The 18,862-nt window shown below is 34.2% G+C and overlaps 2 protein-coding genes across 2 annotated transcripts; one reads left to right on the forward strand and one right to left on the reverse strand.

Moving 5' to 3' along the window:
* Positions 1–4,867: 4,867 nt before the first annotated feature.
* Positions 4,868–7,518, forward strand: LOC122610469. The gene is made up of 5 exons (XM_043783456.1): positions 4,868–5,153; positions 5,482–5,492; positions 5,857–5,970; positions 6,882–7,019; positions 7,111–7,518. Exons 1-5 carry the CDS (start codon positions 4,868–4,870, stop codon positions 7,516–7,518), a joined length of 957 nt encoding a protein of 318 aa, XP_043639391.1.
* A 555-nt stretch (positions 7,519–8,073) lies between these two features.
* Positions 8,074–11,191, reverse strand: LOC122610470 (protein FAR1-RELATED SEQUENCE 5-like). Its single transcript, XM_043783457.1, has 7 exons — positions 11,053–11,191; positions 10,716–10,870; positions 9,974–10,614; positions 9,450–9,708; positions 8,955–9,275; positions 8,773–8,880; positions 8,074–8,691 (listed from the first exon to the last, which is right to left on the reverse strand). Exons 1-7 carry the CDS (start codon positions 11,189–11,191, stop codon positions 8,074–8,076), a joined length of 2,241 nt encoding a protein of 746 aa, XP_043639392.1.
* Positions 11,192–18,862: the final 7,671 nt, after the last annotated feature.

The following is an 18,862-nucleotide window of genomic DNA, read 5'->3' on the forward strand; positions in this document are numbered from 1 at the left end:
TAATTAATTGTTAATATGGATATTTAATAAAGCTATGAGTACTAAGACCAATGGCTTTAGTGAATGCTTGTTTGATATAATCGATTTGATCTCCAATCCATCCCATCTTTTGAGCCTAATATTAATTATGTTTTAAGTTTTAGTGGAATCAATTTTCACGCAGGTCTGTTACTAGAACCACAAGCTAGTTACTAGACTATGACGAAAACCGGGTCAACATATACTACAAGAGTACCAGACCAGGTTTGGCTAGGTACATCTTACAACCCACAATATACCTCAACCCATAGACCAAACCAGTTAGGACCAAAAACAGGGAGCCAACATATAAACGGGTTAGGTTGTATCACTTTTCCACACTCTAAAATACCAGCTGGAAATGCTTGTATTGACATTAGTAAATGCTAGCATTGTGGGTCAGAATTAGGCTGCCAAATAAACGATTTATTTGGGACTAAACTGAATAGGCTCAGGATCGGATCCAAAAAGTATGAGACATGTCTCCTAACGGGTCAGAATTAGGCTGCCTCTCCCAACTTGACATTAGTAAATGCTAGCATTGCGGATAATTTTAAACCAACCAACTATACGACTTATCGTTTTTTTGACTAAACTGGATAGCGTCAAATACGGGTTCACATGATCCGGCATGTCTTGTAACAGGTCAGAAGTTAGGCTGCCACTCCCGACTTCCCATTAGTAAATGCTAACATTGTTGATACATTTAAACCAAACATACAAACTACTTGTTAAAAAAAAAAACTACCTATCTGGCTAGATAGGTTCATAAACAAGTCAAAATGGTCCAATATGTCTCATAACGGGTCACAATTTAGGCTGCTCTCCCGAGCGGGCGTTAGTTAATAGTTGTTTTTTCCTGTTTACTACATCAGTTAGTGGCATATAGGTCTTAGGGATTTGAATATAGGTATTTGATTATTTGGTATTTGCCGAATATGAATATTATTTCTTAGATTTGAATATACGTATTTAAGGGATTTGAATATAGGTTCTTGGCTTTGAATATTGGTATCTGTGGAATTTGAATATAGTTTTTAGATTTGAATATAGGTTCTTGACTTATGAAATTCGTGCCTTGTCCAGCGAATTCTGTTACTATGACCGCGAATTCTGGTCTTTGAATATTGGTATTTAATGTCATTAACGTAAATGCGTTGCTAGATCATCAAAATGGGGTTGTATATGATGTTTAAAGTCTGCTAATCAGTTTGACTTTTGATTTTTCTTTAAAAAGTAAGTCTATATGAGTAGCCTGGATTCCAATGAAATCGAGATTGGGTATTAGTATTCTTTGAGAATATTAGTTTTACATTCATACACTTTTTCCTGTCTCCTATTTTTTTTTTAATTAGTTTTGAGTGAGTGATTGTTTTAAATTTTACATTTTGTTTCAAAATTCGTATACAGGTACCAATCAGCTAATTTTTTGGTATTTATTCGGTTTGAATATTAAGTTTGAATTTTGATGTTTCATTTTGAATTTTATTCTTTCCTTGCAGCAACAACTGAAACAAAGAGTGACTCGGATAATGATTTTGTGGAAGATACTCCATCTCATATGGTTGACAAAAGGAATAGAAAACAAAAGAAAGCAAGGGAAGAGTGACAAGTGTTAGTTTTAAGACAAATCTTAAAGAAGGAAGTTCAAAGAAGAAGAAGCCTAGGAAAACTGCTAAAAAGACAAAGAATAAGGAAAAGGTTAAGAATAATATTACAGGTGTTTTAACATCTAGAATGGTTCCTTTTCAACTTGTTGCTATTTTAAGTAGTTTAACCACTATACAAAAACAACAGCTGACTGAAATAGGATTTGGAAGTTTGGTAGATTTTAAGATCAAGTACTTACCGATGAAATTAGCACAAGAATTAGTTGACAGATTAGATGTTGAGAATTGTGAAATGATGGTTGATGGTAAGTTGTTGAAAATTACAAAACAAGATGTTCATGATATTTTAGGTTTTCCCATGGGAAGAGTAAAAGTGAAAGATTTGAAAAGGGCTGGAATGGGGACTAATACTTTAGTTTTGACATGGAAAATGAGATACCCAAATCCTAAATATATTCAGGTGACTGGGGTTAGAGAAATGATCGAAAATCAACCACAAGGAGGTTGGAATTACAAAATTGACATATTATTGTCAATTATTAGTATGATGTGTGAAGGAATAAGTTGTGGAACAGTAAATGAGAGAGTTTTGGGTTCAATAGATAGTGATGATGTACCCCTCCGGAGCTCTATCTCTGGAGGTAAATCTACCAGAATTACGGAGCTCACCTTCGTCAGAAACGGAGCTCATTCGTCAGAACGAAGCTCCGCCAAATATGGAGGAAATCTCTTATTATCTTCCTCCTAAAGCAAAGGTAAGTTTCCTTATCTTTTATTATTATAATATATCTATAATATGGCATGTAAATCCCATAAACATGTCATACCATATCTTGTACCCACATAACACGAGGGTATCCCCCTAAAACCCTAACTTATCCCCCAAGGTAAGTTAGTCCTATAAATAGAGGTATCCCCTCATGAATAAAGGTATCATATTCTCTCTACGAGATACGAAACCTCATTCACCCGATCATCTGATCACCTAAGGTGGTCGTCTTCTCTACAAAGTCGACTCCACCGCCAACACAAACACACCCGATGTTGTGGCGTTAAGCTTCACAAAGCTTTACACCGATAGGGAATCGCCAACGAATCGGTTAAAAACCCTCACCTTGTTGGATCGGAGGACCGTACGGTTCTTTGATTCATCAGATAGTGAAGATGATATAAGAAAGTTGGATTGGTGTGGATATTTGATTGAATGTTTGAAAAGATCAAAGAAGAAATGGGAAAAGGATAACCCAAACACACCGTATATGGGGCCCCCTTATCTTCTTAGTGGTCTGTTTTATTTTTGTATAACAAGTTAAAAATTTTCTTTTCATTTTAAATGATAATGAACTAACTATTTACATTTTACTATAGATTTGGTATGCACAACAAATTACCAGACCTCAAAAACAAACTCCAGCAATTTTACATTGGACTTCTGATGAACTGAAACTTATTGAAACAACAGAATTAGCTGCCAAAAAGAATGCAGAACAGGAGAATGTAGAAGAATAGAATGAAGAACAAGAGATTGTAGAAGAACAGAATGTAGAACAAGAGAATGCAGAAGAACAGAATGAAGAACAAGAGAATGCAGAAGAACAGAATGCAGAAAATTATACTTATGTTCCACTCAATGTTGATTATTCTGATTGTATTCATCGCACAGATTTGTATAAAATTTTACTTTATTTGTGTAATGACAACTATAAAGTGGCAACATAAAAAGTTGGTAAAATCTTTTTGAGTATGAATTTAGGAATAAGCTTAGAGTATTTTGTTCTAGTTAGTGATTAACAGAAAGAATAAGGAGAAAAGGGTAGGAAGGACTAGCCAAAAGTCCTAAATAAAAGTTTAGTTTTTTCTTAAGGTTTATATGATTATGAGTTTAAATACTCGATTTGGATTATATGTTTACTCAAAAAAAAAATTTTGAAATTATAGTACTGAGTTTGAATAATCATTTTGTATATTAAATGATATAGGTGAAAAAGAAGACAAGCCTGGATGTAACAATAATACCAATGAGACTCATGAGGAAAAATTTGATTATAGAGATCCAGCAGAAAATGAAGAAACATATGGGGCAAAATTGAATATTAAAAAAGACTATTGCAGAGCAAAAGAACCTAGAGTGAAGAAGATGGTAAGATTAATATTCACATTTGCCAATAAGATTAATATGTTTCAAAAAATATGTGTTACTAATAGTAACATTTTAATATTTTGACAATATAGGTTTTTTGTATGGGAATTGGCGAAGCATATCATTCTACTTGTGGATGGAATGAGGAGTTATTTGATTTAATGCGAATGGGATGACTTTCCTGGTGATCCAGATGTACTTAAAGAAGTTAATAAAGTAAGGAAAAAATGGCTTCAGTATCTTGATGTTCAAAAACAAAGATTAGAACATGCATTTGCAGCTGATAATGGAGTTGATAATGCAGAAATGTCTGAAACTGAAGATCATGGTTCAGTGGATCTTGACAAAGACTCGTTTGAATTCAACCAAGGAAAGAATACTCCAAACAAAGACTACATTTGTGATGAGGTACTGAAAGATATGGTGGTTGAAAACAATGACAAGAATGAAAGTTTCAATGAGGCCGATGACAATGAAAGATTGGATGAGGCTGTTGAAAGGATGGTGGTTGAAAACAATCACAATACTCAAAGTTTGAATGAGGATAACTCTACAGAAGCAAGGCTTGAAAATGCTACAATTTGGGTGGATTCTGATAATCATAACAAATCTCAAGACTCACTAACAGATTCTCAAATGTTGAAAATTTCTGACTGGGCTTCTCAACAGTTGAAGAGGTTAAGATCTAATCTTCAGAATAAAGATGAAGATCAAATTAACAACTCACAAACATGGAGTCAAATCCTTCAAGATCCTGTGTTGCTTGATAATTTGGAAATACATCTTTGGAAATTGCTAGAATAAGAAAGGAATTAAGTTTGGTTTTTTCAGCAGACGAAGATTTGCCAACTTATGAGGACATCAATCTTCGAGAATTAAAACTTAGTATTTCTCAAAAATTCAAGAAATATGGAAGAATTTACCATTGTTATCTGTTGATGGAGAGATAGACAGTTTAAAAGGTTTGAAATCATCAATTGAACAGCTTTTCAACATATGCATCGGAAATGTGAAGCAGATTGAAAGAAAAGAAGATCTTTTTGTAGATACAATAAAACCTGTGAAATGAACTCCAAAAGTTAAATGGAAAGAATGTGCAATGGAAGATGCCAATGAAGAGCCTGAATCGACAAAAATGGAAACTAGAATTCCTGAATTGGTAAAAGAAGTTGAAACTCCAAAGATTTCATCAACCGGAAGAAAAGTTTTGAAGAAATTGCAACTTCCACGAGATTCAGATTTCAATAAAGATGATGTTGGAAAAGGTAAACGGGAGAAAAAGCCATCTTTTGCAAAGAAATCACCGTGGAACAAAAGAGTTGTTGATATCAAAACAAAGTCAACAAAAGAAGAACTTAGGCTTTCATATGCATATTTTAATGCATGTACACCAAAGTAGTAAGTATTTTAATATCTAGCTTGTGATTTACATATTTCTTCTGTTAAATTTAAATATGTGTTTTCATATTTGAATATTATTATCTTCAAGATTTGAATATAGGTATTTGAATATAGGTTATTTAGGGATTTGAATATTGGTATCTATTAGATTTGAATATAGGTATTTAAGGGTTTTGAATATAGGTTTTGGTATATGAATATTGGTAGTATTTGTTGAATTTGAATATTGGTATCTCTGTTATTTGAAGACTGTTGCTTGTGGAATTTGAATATTGGTATCTCTGAGATTTGAATATATGTATTTGTATATAGGTATTTGTGAGGTTTGTTATTTGAATATAGGTATTTTATGATTTGAATATTGAGTGATATTTAAATTTAATATATATTTACTATGGTTACTAATTGATTTTTGTTTTTTCATTGGAGTGATATTATTTTTTTGAGGAACGATTTTAATGCTGATAGATTTGTTTTCGAAAGTTTGATTCCGGGAGCAATGGTCCATTATGGAGTGATTGACACATGGGCATGCTATTTGAATTATATGGAAGAGTTTAAAAGCTCAGAATCAATCATTAGGATATTCCTACCTACCACTATTATGGTAATTCAAGAAAAACTTCAAAATTATTGAATTTAAAGTTTATCATAATAAAATCTTGGTTGTAATCTTTAATTTTGCAGGGGAAGACAAACATGGACACCCAGGATAAATATAAGATAGCTTTTGAAAGATTCAAGGAAAACATGGATTTACATATATCAACGATGAAGCAAAAGTTCAGAGATCCTTGTCTGGTAAGTTTTTATAACATAAATTTTTTTGAATATGCTAGATGAATATATTTAATCTTATATATATATATATATATATATATATCAATAATTGTAAGTTATTTCATTATTGACTCCGAACAAATGAAATACACCGGCAAATGACGCTAAAGATTTGCATCATGGTGTGGTGTTAGTAGAGTGCTTGATTGTAGTCAAAGTGATGGAGTCACTGTCTCATAGACAGTTTTCCAACTCTTGACAAGTCATAGTCATTGCAGTCAAAGTAGTGCATGTAGCCATAGCAATAGGCCTTTGAGCTGTAGACCGCCAATGACCATTTTTTGAATGGTGTTAACTATTTTCCTTTTGGGTGCTTGGATCTTCGAATTGACCCGGTTTGAACTTTCTACCTGAATTACACAATTGAACTTTCTTTTAGGCAAGTTGCCCCGTGCAATCACTCTAGTGACCTTTTGTTAACTGTTTTTGATAGTACATAACATTCATACAGTCTCATGAAATATTATCCGATATTGTAGTATGTTAAAATGAAGCACCCCTTGTAGTCTTTGCCTCTCTGGTTCCAAATAATTATTTTGCCCTGTGTTCGCGCTACTACTATACAGTTATATGTAGAAAGCTTCGTGTTTTAGGATGTTTTTTTTATATATGGATGAATGTATATGTGTATGACAATTCAGTTTATAATGAGCTTTGTGCATCTATAACTCTGCTTTATGCTCTCTAGTTTTACATTATTTATGGTCTTGATAGAGAAAAAGATGGATGGTTCAGGTTTGTCATTGTAGTCTAAGTAGTGGAGTCATTGTCTTAAGTCAGGTCATTTCACTTAGTTACTTAAAACTATAAGTCAGGTTTTAATATTCATAGATTACTAAAACTAATTGTGTTTTAAATTTTCAATTTTTCAGTTGTTCTCTCGTATTTGTGAGGGTAGACAATATTATCTTCTTTGTTTCAATCTCAAAACAAACAAAGGTTATGTCATTGATAATATTGAAGCAGAAGACGATTCGATTGACAGATACCAGGAAACTATTTTTTTGTTGGTAAGATTATTAGATAAATTAAATAATATATTTAGTCATTTATGTTACAAAAACATACGAAGTAATTATTATCAATTACTTTACATTTCAGGGAGAATTGTTGGTTGACTATCTTGAGTACAAGAAACATCCTCACCTGAAAAATGATGCATTTTCTAAAGTAGAAAGGTTAAGAATGATATGGCAAACATCCAATAATGGAATTGATTGTGGAATTTTCCTAATGAGACATATGGAATGTTTTATGGGTAACGGACTATCAGGTCTGAAGTGTGGATTTAAGAAAGAAGGAGAAGTTCAACAAAAACAGTTAAACTGTTTGAGGATAACATATCTCAACACATTTCTGTTATCCGATTTTAACACATTAAGATGCAAGGTTTGTAAAGAAATTGAAGATTATCAAGAATTCCCCGAGAAGACTAAGAAAATTTGGAAAGCGGAAGCTTTAAAAGATATCGAGAAAAGGATTGAAGAAAGGAAGGACGTGCTTGAATGAAATAAATGTTACAATTTTTTTTGTACTTTATGTTCTTGACTTTTATGAGTTTGAATGACAATATATCTTAGTATCTGTCCAGATTATTGTTTCAAATTGTTTAATATTCAAATAGTGTATTCATATTATTGAGTATGTTCAGTATTAAAAAATGTTCAATATTAAAAAATGTTCAATATTCAAATAGTGTATTCATATTATTGAGTTGTGTCTGTACAGATTCTTAATCTGATGTTAATCTTGTTTGTACAGCTCAATAAAGAGTATGTTCACTATTTAAAAATGTTCAATATTCAAAAAGTGTATTCATATTATTGACTTTGCAGAAATCATACATTACCCAACCTGCACAAATTGTCCATGTTGCCACCTGATAATTGAGTAAATACTGAACACAGAGAAAAACTAAATGATTACAGAAACTAAAACAAGTTTATTTAAAATTTAAATCTAAATGATTACAGAAAAATGAAATGAGTTTATTTGGGGACATTTAAAATTGAAACAAACCAATAGGAATCAAAGTATCTATATGCAGTTCTAAAATGAAACATTTCATTTTTTTTCTAGTTTCTCCTTTTCTAACTTCTCAGCCTCAATTCTGATCGGACAAGTTTGAATATCATGTTGCTGTAGAGATTTGCGGTATGCACAATTTCTCCAATTATTTTCTTTCAATATAGCCTCTTCTCGGTCACTCTTGAGCCTTCTTTTTGTTCCACAACCTTTATTTCGTATATTTCGTGGATTAGTTACTTCATTTGAAGAAGGTTGAGGCAGTCCAGTCATTGCAGCCATAAATTCTTTTGAACCCATTGGAGGCTTAGAGCCCATATCAACATCAGCTTTCTTTTTCAACTCTTCCAAAGTGTCTCTAAATTGAGCAAGTTTTGCTGGGTCAGCCAAATACCTATTTACACAAGCATCTACATTCCTGAAAATATCAAGTAAAATAGGCTTCAATTCATTCTTTTGATTTGGCAACAAATTCAATTTGCTAATTCTTCGTCGAGGTACAACACACTTCGTCCATCTCTTTGTTATATACTCATTTGGTATTTCTTCCACTCCACATAATCTCAAAACATAGTAAATATGTTTGCAAAAAAGCCCACATCGTTCAAACTTTTTGCACGAACACGTTACTACTTTATCTTCAGAATTGGAAGTAACCTGACGATGGACAAAAAATTATAAATACAATTATTTATTTCTAAAGCATAGTAACTTATATACAATGAAGATATAACATGCCTGGCTATGACGCTGAACAAGTTCATCAAAATAGTTAGGATTTGCATCTCTGTCAATAGAGTCATCAATATCACATGATTTGACACTTGTATCAGTTATGGAAAAAGTCTTCAAACCATCAGCCGAATCAGAAACATTGAAACAAAGGCAATGTTTGAAGGCCTCACACATTTCTTGCATACCAGATCAAGGGTGGTATACATCGATTTTTGATCATTTTCATATTGAACCCATCTTTGACTTTGCATAGCGGTATCAAAATGAGTATAAAACTCAATCAAAGTGGAAGACGACTTCATCAGTTGCTGAAACATGTGATTTTCACTTACAGACCTAGATGATGTCCTCATAAGTCCTGACATTTCCCAGTCTTGAAAATATGCTGGAATCCAATTATACCTAAGCTTATACATGTCATTCAACCACTTAATTTCATTAGCATCATACTTTTTAAGAACATGAAGCCATTCTCTTAATCCAGACTTAAGAATACTGTGAGAAACCTATGCAATAACAAATATTCAAAATGAATATCCAATTGTTAATGTACTATAGAGCAAATAACATACAATAACAGACTGAAAAATAGCTATCAAATAATTAATTATAACAGTTAAAAATAAATATATATGAATTTTATAATGGGAAGAAAAAAACAAATTTAGTTTTTTTTTTACCTTTACAGACACCTTCTCCATGATATGCCACATGCATAATCTATGTCTAGCCGTTTTAAACACATCAGAAACAACCACTTTAATGGGTGGATCTTGATCTGTCAATACAACTTTGGGTTCACGAGGAAATGCATTCTTGAATTCATTCAAGAGCCATTTATAGGAAGAAATATCCTCTTTAGCAAGCATTCCAGCTCCAAATGTAACACACTTTTTGTGATTATCAATTTCTGTGAATGGAATGAATACCATATCGTACCTACAAAACAAAAGTATGCTAAAATAAATAAAAGAAGTATTCAAAATAAACTGATTATTCGAACTGAAAATTCTAAATAAATTTTCAACCATAACATTCAAGTTGATTATTCAAACTGAAAATTCTATGTAAAAAATTCAATCAAAACATTTCAAAGTGAATATTCAAACTGAAAACAATCAAAAGCAAAACCCTTCAAACTAAATATCCAAACTAAGTTGAGTAAAATTAGTAATATTTCAAAATGTATAATGGAGTTGCTTACTTGTTAGTACGGTAAGTTGCATCGAAAGATACAACATCCCCAAATGCATAGTAATTCAACTTAGAAACTTCATCTGCCCAAAAGAGACCTGCCAACTCCCCATCATTCACAGTGAAATATTCAAAGCTAAAATCTTCTAAAAATTCTTTTTTTTGCTTCAACATGTTAACCATCATTTGAGAATCTGCTTCACTAATATACGAATTGTACTTCCTTTTCCAATTCTTACAGTCAGTCTTTGAAGCGTCAGTCTTTGAAGCACCTACTGCTTCATGTCCACCATGAATCTTAGTTAGTATTCTATACCCAACACTAGGTCCTATACTAGCCTCATCTATCAAATGATGCAACAAGACTTGTTTTGAATAATCCAAACTTCTACAAGACTTAAGATGCTTACGAAAATCTGGATGCACAAGAAAGTGATTATGCATCTCCTCAAAATGATAAATGGAATATCTACCTTCAGCATTAAAAACTATACGAATACAAGCTTCACAACTAGTCCTTTGAGTTGGTCTATTTCTACTCTGCTTAGAATCACTTCTTCCGTTACGTTTGGAACCTTCACAACTAGTCCTTTGAGTTGGTCTATTTCTACTTTGCTTAGAATCACTTCTTCCGTTACGTTTGGAACCTTCCTACTACAAACAATCTACTTATACTTTACAAATTCTACACCAAAATCATCTTTAGCAGTCCTATGTGAAAACCTCCTTGGGTCAAAACCACCTGATTATGCATATTGACTATAGAAGTTGAATGCTTCATCAATTGAACCAAATTCCATGCCTAATGAAGGTTTAATCTCATCAGCACACTCTGGAATCCATCTTGAACCAAATTCAGTCTTAATCTCCTTCCCAACAGTATAATTCCTTGGAATATACTCAACAGCTACAAAAAAAAAACAAAAAAAATTCAATATTCAAAATTTAATATGAATTTACAAAAAAAATTAATGAAATAAGAAAAATAATTTATACTTGATATGAAAAAAAGTACATTTATATGCAATTAAATAAACATGTAATAAAATCAATAGAAATTAGAAAAAATAAAATAAAAAAGAGACTTACTTTCTCCATCAGAAATCGTTAATTCTGAATGATCTGGATATGAATCGAAAATTGAGATATCAGTAGAGGTGAAGGCATTATTTTGATGATTAATTTCTGAATTTTCTTGAATAGAATTTGAGTTTAGAATAATCGCCATGAGAACGAGAGATTCAGGGTTTGAAATTGGGGGAAAATGATTTAAAGGAAGAATAATCCATATTTATAGTAGTTTTTGGAGTTAACGGAGAGGGGTAGATGGATTTAACGGTAGACAATGCGAGGGAGAGGTGAAGAAAAGCAAGAGCGATGAGGAGGGGAAAAAAATACAGGTTCTCACTATTCACTCGGGTGTTGGAGTTCGCTCTTGATCCCTTTACGGTATGTGTGTGTATATATATATATATGTTTTTTGTTTTTTTAAGGTTGTTTACCTCGATGCACGTACACCCAACGTTCACTTGCATCGGCCAAATGTGGCCGATTGACCTTGCCGATGATTGCCGACACAAGTGCTATAGTGTTGCCAAACTGCAGATTGTTGCCGATGGTCTTGCCGATAGTTTTTTGCCGACTACACCCTTACTCCTTAGAACCCAGTTTACTAAATAGATACCCAAATAGGACCCGGACTAACTCATCTTAAGCCCCGCCTTTTGGCCATATTTGTATTTCAATTTTAAGTAACCTACATGGTCTTATTATTCACCATTTCCTCTTTCGTTAATATTGAGGTGGTCTTTCAAAAGAAATACTTGTCGTTACTCAGCCGGGTAAGTTTTTATATCTCTTACATCTGGGTTTTTTCTCTTTATGTAGTTTTGTAGTTTTGAATTATATTAGGGTTTACCATTCATGAACTTTTCTTATTATTTTTTTAATCAAATTTATTAAGATATATAGTGTAGAAAAGTATCATTCCAGTGCTTCTGTTAGATAGAATTTTCAGAGAGAAGGGATGATAAAATCACCAACAAAACTAACTGCTTTATTCACAATATAATCGGCATATATATATAGCCGTACACACCACTAACGATACTTACCAACTAACAGAAACGGTTACAGAGTTTGAGCTACACAAATTCACCCCCTGAACTCAAAGTATTTTACAAAACACCCCCTATGACTAATATTGCTTTATTTAGATATTACTACTAACAATACCTCCCCCTTAAGATTTTTTGCCCCAAAAAAAAATCCTGACAAGTAAGCTCTTCCCAGAATCACAACAACTTGAAATTTAGGAACCTCTGTTGAATTTCCTGCATATCCTCCCAAGTAGCTTCAGAAATTGGAAGTCCTTCCCAGTGAATTAGTAATTTGACTCCAGCAACATAACCCTTCTTAACCATTTTCCTGTCAATAGTGGCTCTTGGTTGCAAAGTATGTTTGGGAACTGAAGGAATAGGAATGACTTGTTCAATGGGTCCTTCTGCCTTTTTTAACAATGACACATGGAAAGTGTGGTGTATTTGAGCCTCTGCAGGAAGAGCCAATTGATAGGCTACACTTCCAATCTTTTTAATCACTTGAAATGGGCCAAAAATTTTTGGTGAAAGCTTCCTATTGAAATGTTTCTTCATTGACTGTTGAGCAAAGGGGTGAAGCTTCACATAAACCCATTCTCCTTCTTGAAATTGCCTCTCACTCCTTTTTGCATCAGCAAACTGTTTCATCCAATTTTGTGCCACCTCCAAATTAGTTTTCAATTTCTGAATCATCACTTCCCTATCCCTGTGTATATCTTCTACAGCAGCAATTGCACAGTCATTTGGAATAAATGGCAAATGAATATGAGGTTTTACTCCATATAAAGCTTCATAAGGAGACATTTGGATGCTGGAATGCCAAGTAGAATTGTACCACCACTGTGCAAGAGGAATCCATTTGACCCATGATAGAAGGGTATCCATGCACATGCTTCTGAGATAAGATTCCAGGAACCTATTGAGAACCTCAGTCTGGCCATCACTCTGAGGGTGATAAGCAGAAGAATAAGCTAATTGCACTCCTTGCAATTTCATAAACTCTTTCCAGAAGCCACTCATAAAAATGGGGTCTCTGTCAGACACAATTGTTGCTGGATTACCATGTAATTTGAATATTTCACTCATAAACACCTTGGCTACATCAGCAGCTGTGTATGGATGACTGAGGATCAAGAAATGGCCATATTTTGTTAACCTGTCCACCACCACCAATATTGTATCCTTGCCGTTGACCTTAGGTAATCCTGAAATAAAATCCATTGAAATATCTGTAAAGACGGATTGTGGAATGGGTAATGGTTGTAGCAATCCAGGTGTGGCAACTCTCTCATATTTGGATTGCTGACATACTGCACATTCCTTCACAATTTTATGCACATCTTTGGCCATTTTTTCCCAGTAAAACATTTCCTGTATCTTGTGCAGGGTGGGAATAATACCAGAGTGTCCACCAATGGATGAAGAATGGAAAAGATTAATAATATCATTCCTTAAACCTTGATCCTTAGCTATGCACACCTTATTCTTCCTTCTCAATACCTGGCCATTCCAAGATCTGTTAGGTAGAACATCACCTTTTGCTAGTTTAGCAATCATGTCACTTGTTTCCTTATCACTCTGCCAAGCTGCTTTAATTCTTTCCCATAATTGGCTATCTAGAGAACTAACTCCCATTTCAAAAATTGCCATGCCCTCCATTCTACTCAGAGCATCTGCTGCAGTATTTTCCTACCCCTTCTTATACTGAATCTCATAATCATAGCCCATCAATTTAGTTAACCACTTATGTTGTATTGGAGTGCTAATGGCTGTTCCATCAAATACTTCAAACTTTGATGATCTGTTTTGATTATGAAGTGACCACAAACCAGATAATGATGCCAGTGTTTGACAACCATCAAAATAGCCATTAATTCTTTCTCATAAACTGATAACCCATGTTGCCTGCTAGAAAAAGCCTTGCTAATGAATGCTAAAGGGTGTCCTTCTTGCATAAGAACTGCCCCCATACCCTTTGAGGAAACATCTGTCTCAATGGTGAAATCTTTACAGAAATCTGGTAAACTGAGGACAGGATGAGTACTTAATGCCAATTTAAGTTTTTCAAAAGCATTTTGGGATTCTGCAGACCATATGAAAGCATCCTTCTTTAGCAAATCAGTGAGTGGCTTTGCCAAGATGCCAAAACTCTTGATAAATCTCCTGTAATATCCTGTCAATCCCAGGAAACCTCTTAACTGCTTAACAGTAGCAGGGACTGGCCAATCCTGAATGGCTTTTATTTTAGATGGATCTGTTGACACCCCCTCTTTTGTGATAATGTGACCCAAGTATTCAACCTTATTTCCTGCAAAAGTACATTTGGACTTCTTGGCCTTCAAACAATTTTCTCTCATTAATTGCAGCACCTTCTCCAATTCTAGTAAATGCTGATCTTTTGTGGAGCTATAGACCAAAATATCATCAAAAAAAACCAAAGCACATTTCCTCAATAAATCCTTGAAAGTGTTGTTCATCAAGGATTGGAAGGTAGCTGGGGCATTGGTCAAGCCAAATGGAAGGACCAAAAACTCATAGTGTCCTTGATGTGTTTTGAAGGCAGTTTTATGGATATCTGGCTCATACATCCTCACTTGATGATAACCTGACCTCAAATCCAACTTAGAAAACACTTCAACACTCTTTAATTCATCTAACAGCTCATCTATCAAAGGAATTGGGAATACATCCTTCACTGTGGCCTCATTCAGCCTCCTGTAGTCCATACACATTCTTCATGTACCATCTTTTTTCTTAACTAATACCACAGGAGCAGCAAAAGCACTAGTGCTATGCCTAATGACCCCTGTATCCAGCAATTCTTGTGTCATCTGTTCAATCACATCTTTTTGAGCTCTTGGATACCTATATGGTTTCAGATTGAGGTTGACCTTCTCATCTTTTAATATAATCTTGTGATCTATAGACCTAGAAGGAGGCAGTCCCTGTGGTGCTGCAAATATATCATTATAGCTTTGCAATAATACTTCTAATTCTCCCAACTCACTACCACCCCCCAATCAATGGCTGATACATCTGTTTGGAACTGTCCACTTCCTGAATTGTGAAAAGTTGAGCCTGAACAATACTCCCCCCAATCTGTAGGTCCTTAGTAACCTTTTCCATTGAACAAGAAGCAATCGTATTCTGTTTATTTCCCTTTAGTTCAAAGTTTTGACCACCAAGAGTGAATTTCATAGTTAATTGCTGGAAATTCCAAACAATATCATTGAGTGTAGCCAACCATTGAACCCCTAACACTATGTCATAATTGAGGAGATCAATAACTAGCATATCAGCTGAAAACTCACTTCCTTGCATCATCCATCCAAACCCTTGACACAAACTCACACATGCCATATTATTTCCATTTGCCACAACCACTTTTACTCTTGGAATAATATGTACCAAACACCTCAGTTTATTAGCTACAACCTCACTCAAAAAATTATGAGTAGATCCACTATCAATCAATATATGCAAACACCTTGTACCTATCCTGCCTATGATCTGCATTGTGGAATAAGAAGGTATTCCCATCAATGCATTCAGAGATATCTCAGGTTCACCTTGCACCATAGCTATGGCCATTTGCTCAGAATCAGTAGTCACAATACACATCTCCTCTTCTTCCAAATTTTCTTCTACCTCCACCAAAAACAACTGTTTTCTGCCCTTACACACCTTACTATGGCCTGCTACAAACTTTTCATCACAATAAAAGCACTCTCCCTTGGCTCTTTTATCTTCCGAAAATTTGTTACTCACTTTCTTAGGAACTATAGCAGTGTTAGCATTAGGTGTAGGTAATAATGGAAGTTTAGATGCTGAATTGAATGTGTTTGGTTTATTACTATTCTGCCTAAATCCACTGCCATTAAATCCCCCAACAGACCTAATTAGAGCCTTATTAGCTTGATTTTGTATCTTAGCCAAAGAATAAGTATCACTGAGCAGTTTAGGCCTAAACATTCTGAACTTACATTTCAATTCAGGCTTTAATCCTTCTAAAAATAGACTGATAGCATATTCTTCTGGAATACTAACCTTATTGAGGAGTAAATCAAATTGATCACAGTAATCGTCAAGCTCACCAGACTGAATTAGGGCTTTAAGCTCTCCCATGGCATCTTCAATCATAGCAGTACCAAATCGAGCCATAGCAGAACGTTTATACTCTGTCCAAGTTATTTCCTCCATAGTTTTCCCACTAGAAGTCATATAAGCTCAATGCCATTGCAGAGCTCGTGATTCCATGTGCAACGCTGCATACCTGACCTTAGATTCTTCTGGAGTTTCATCTATATCAAAATAGTGTTCACACTTGTAAGTCCAGGCCTCCCCTTCATCGCCGTTAAACTTCGGAAACTCTAATTTTGTTAATCTGCAGTTATTAGAAGAGTCGTGATCTTCACGCGCCGCCGGTCGTTTCTGCAATTTTTCAATATCTCTAGTCAACGCCTCCATCGCCGTCTTCAACGAAATAATTGTTTGATTTTGAAGCTGAATTTCCTTCTGTTGAGCCGCGTAATCCTTCTGCAACTTCTCCATTTCTTGAGAACGAGTAGAGGTCATGGATTATGTATACATTAGGATTGATCGGACAACTAGCCGGAAGAGATGATCGGTAATCAAGAGCTTGCCGGAGATCGGTGGCTCTCATACCAAATGTTAGAGAGAATTTTCAGAGAGAAGGGATGATAAAATCACCAACAAAACTAACTGCTTTATTCACAATATAATCGGCATATATATATAGCCGTTACACACCACTAACGATACTTAACTAACAGAAACGGTTACAGAGTTTAAGCTACACAAATTCACCCCCTGAACTCAAAGTATTTTACAAAACACCCCCTATGACTAATATTGCTTTATTTAGATATTACTACTAACAGCTTCTCATGTAGTCATATTCATTTATGTTTGTGAATTATTATATGATTGTTCAGCGTATTCTCATATTTGTTTGAATATTTATAATCTGATTGAATATATGGTATATCGTTTGAGAGTATGCATTTTTTCGGGAGAGGATTCCCTCAAGTTATTTTCTCAACTTGACTCAAGTTGGGAAATTTTGACCCTTGAATGAAAATCAAGGGTCAAGATTCAAAAATGAATTTTGAATTTTGGCCCTTAATTTTTTTGTATCATGGGTCAAGATTACCCTAACATGACTAGTCATGTTGGGGTAACTTGAGGGGATCTTCTCCCATTTTTTAGTGGGTGGCAATGGCGTTGTTAGTAATTGTAATAAGAGATATAGATTTTTATCTAAGATGTTTTTCTATGAGTTGTATAAGCTCCTATATAGAAAACAAATTTGTTTGAATGTTTTAAGTCGTGTTTTTAGACTTCATATGTGACTAATCACAAGAGTGAACAGATCCACATTAGCCCAAATTGGAGGAACCCAACATGAAGTTTTTGCCATATGCTTTATGTTGCTCGGTTTTTTGGAGGTGGAATTCAAGTATTTGGTGTATGATAAGATCCATGCCGACAAGATCAATGTTCATTTAGGCCCTCATTCGCATGTTGATGTTGGCTGGCTCAAGACCATCGATCTACTTGATAACAGAGGTGCTGATAGTCACATCTCTGTGATGTTGATTGGCTCAAGCCGAGATTTAAAAAATACATATTTTTGTGACAAGTAAGATAAATCAAAAAAAATATGTGACTTTCGCTCCCCCGGGCCCAAATAACTCAATTTTCTCCCATGAACTATTTGTGTCAATGGATTCGTTCGATCCAAAACTTGAGATAATGGGTGTAAATGATACTTCCTTTTCTTTATACTTTCTCTATATATAAAGCATTATTACGATTACTTGATTTGTGTAAGCTTACGCTTTATCAGTGTTCTATATGACCGGAAGGTCAAAAAAGCTAATCTTTGATTATCTTGATTTTGTCACATCAATACGTGCATACTTCATGTATATAATACTAATAATCTGAAAAGGATAGAGATTGTTCATGGATCGAATATAAGACTTTTCACTTTACCCTTAGATTTTTTGTTCTGTTACAGCAGGTATAAAATGATTATCTAAAGCTGATTATTTGATCCTAGCTAATAAGATGACTTAAGCAGAATTTGTTTATTCGTCACATCAAAAACTGATTATAGCGACATATTAATTGCTCAATTTCGACACTGCGTTGTTTCCTTATAATTTATTCACTTTACTCAAAAATGCAAAAATTCAATTGGAACAGCATATCAGCACTTTCAAAAATGTCTTGTAACTCTATCTCCTATCATGACTTTGATTACAATTCATGCAGGATTTAAGCGCGGAATTTTCTTTGAGATGAAAAGGTACAAGACGGTCATCATCTGGATTGATAGCCCTCGAGGTGACCATCTTGCTTCCAACTTGTAAGTTCTTATCTCGAATGACCATTAAAACATTATCTTTTCTAACATGTTTATGCATTATTCCACAAAATGGAAATTTCATGTGACATTTTACAGTAGTTATACATAATCTTTTATTGTGCAATAATTTCCTGAATGCAATGCAATAGTTTCCTAAATGAACTGCATAAGGTATATATAGTCTATAGTCTATTTGTAACTAAACTGCATATCCATGAATTGGCAATGTGATACAAAGATGGATGAAAACTGAAATCTTCCATGGAGAAGGGAGATCGTAAGCTCGGTCAAAAGGAAAACACGGATCAAATAATGCTTTCGTGTATAGCCAATGGACTTCATCATGAAACATGTGTTTTCAAAGGTGATTTTTTTATACTTTTACAGCATTTGGTATATTATACTC

Source organism: Erigeron canadensis, chromosome 8 (genome assembly GCF_010389155.1).
Source record: "Erigeron canadensis isolate Cc75 chromosome 8, C_canadensis_v1, whole genome shotgun sequence".
Lineage (NCBI taxonomy): Eukaryota > Viridiplantae > Streptophyta > Magnoliopsida > Asterales > Asteraceae > Erigeron > Erigeron canadensis.

Excerpts from the sequence above, each read along its gene's own strand:
- LOC122610469 (XM_043783456.1), top strand. The coding sequence starts at position 4,868 with ATGGAAGATGCCAATGAAGAGCCTGAATCGACAAAAATGGAAACTAGA. Across the intron at positions 5,971-6,881 it reads AGTTCAGAGATCCTTGTCTG|TTGTTCTCTCGTATTTGTGA; the intron begins GTAAGTTTTTAT and ends TCAATTTTTCAG. Across the intron at positions 7,020-7,110 it reads AGGAAACTATTTTTTTGTTG|GGAGAATTGTTGGTTGACTA; the intron begins GTAAGATTATTA and ends TTTACATTTCAG.
- LOC122610470 (XM_043783457.1), bottom strand. The coding sequence starts at position 11,191 with ATGGCGATTATTCTAAACTCAAATTCTATTCAAGAAAATTCAGAAATT. Across the intron at positions 10,615-10,715 it reads TCAACTTCTATAGTCAATAT|GAAGGTTCCAAACGTAACGG; the intron begins GCATAATCAGGT and ends TGTTTGTAGTAG. Across the intron at positions 8,881-8,954 it reads TGTATACCACCCTTGATCTG|ACTTTTTCCATAACTGATAC; the intron begins GTATGCAAGAAA and ends GATGGTTTGAAG.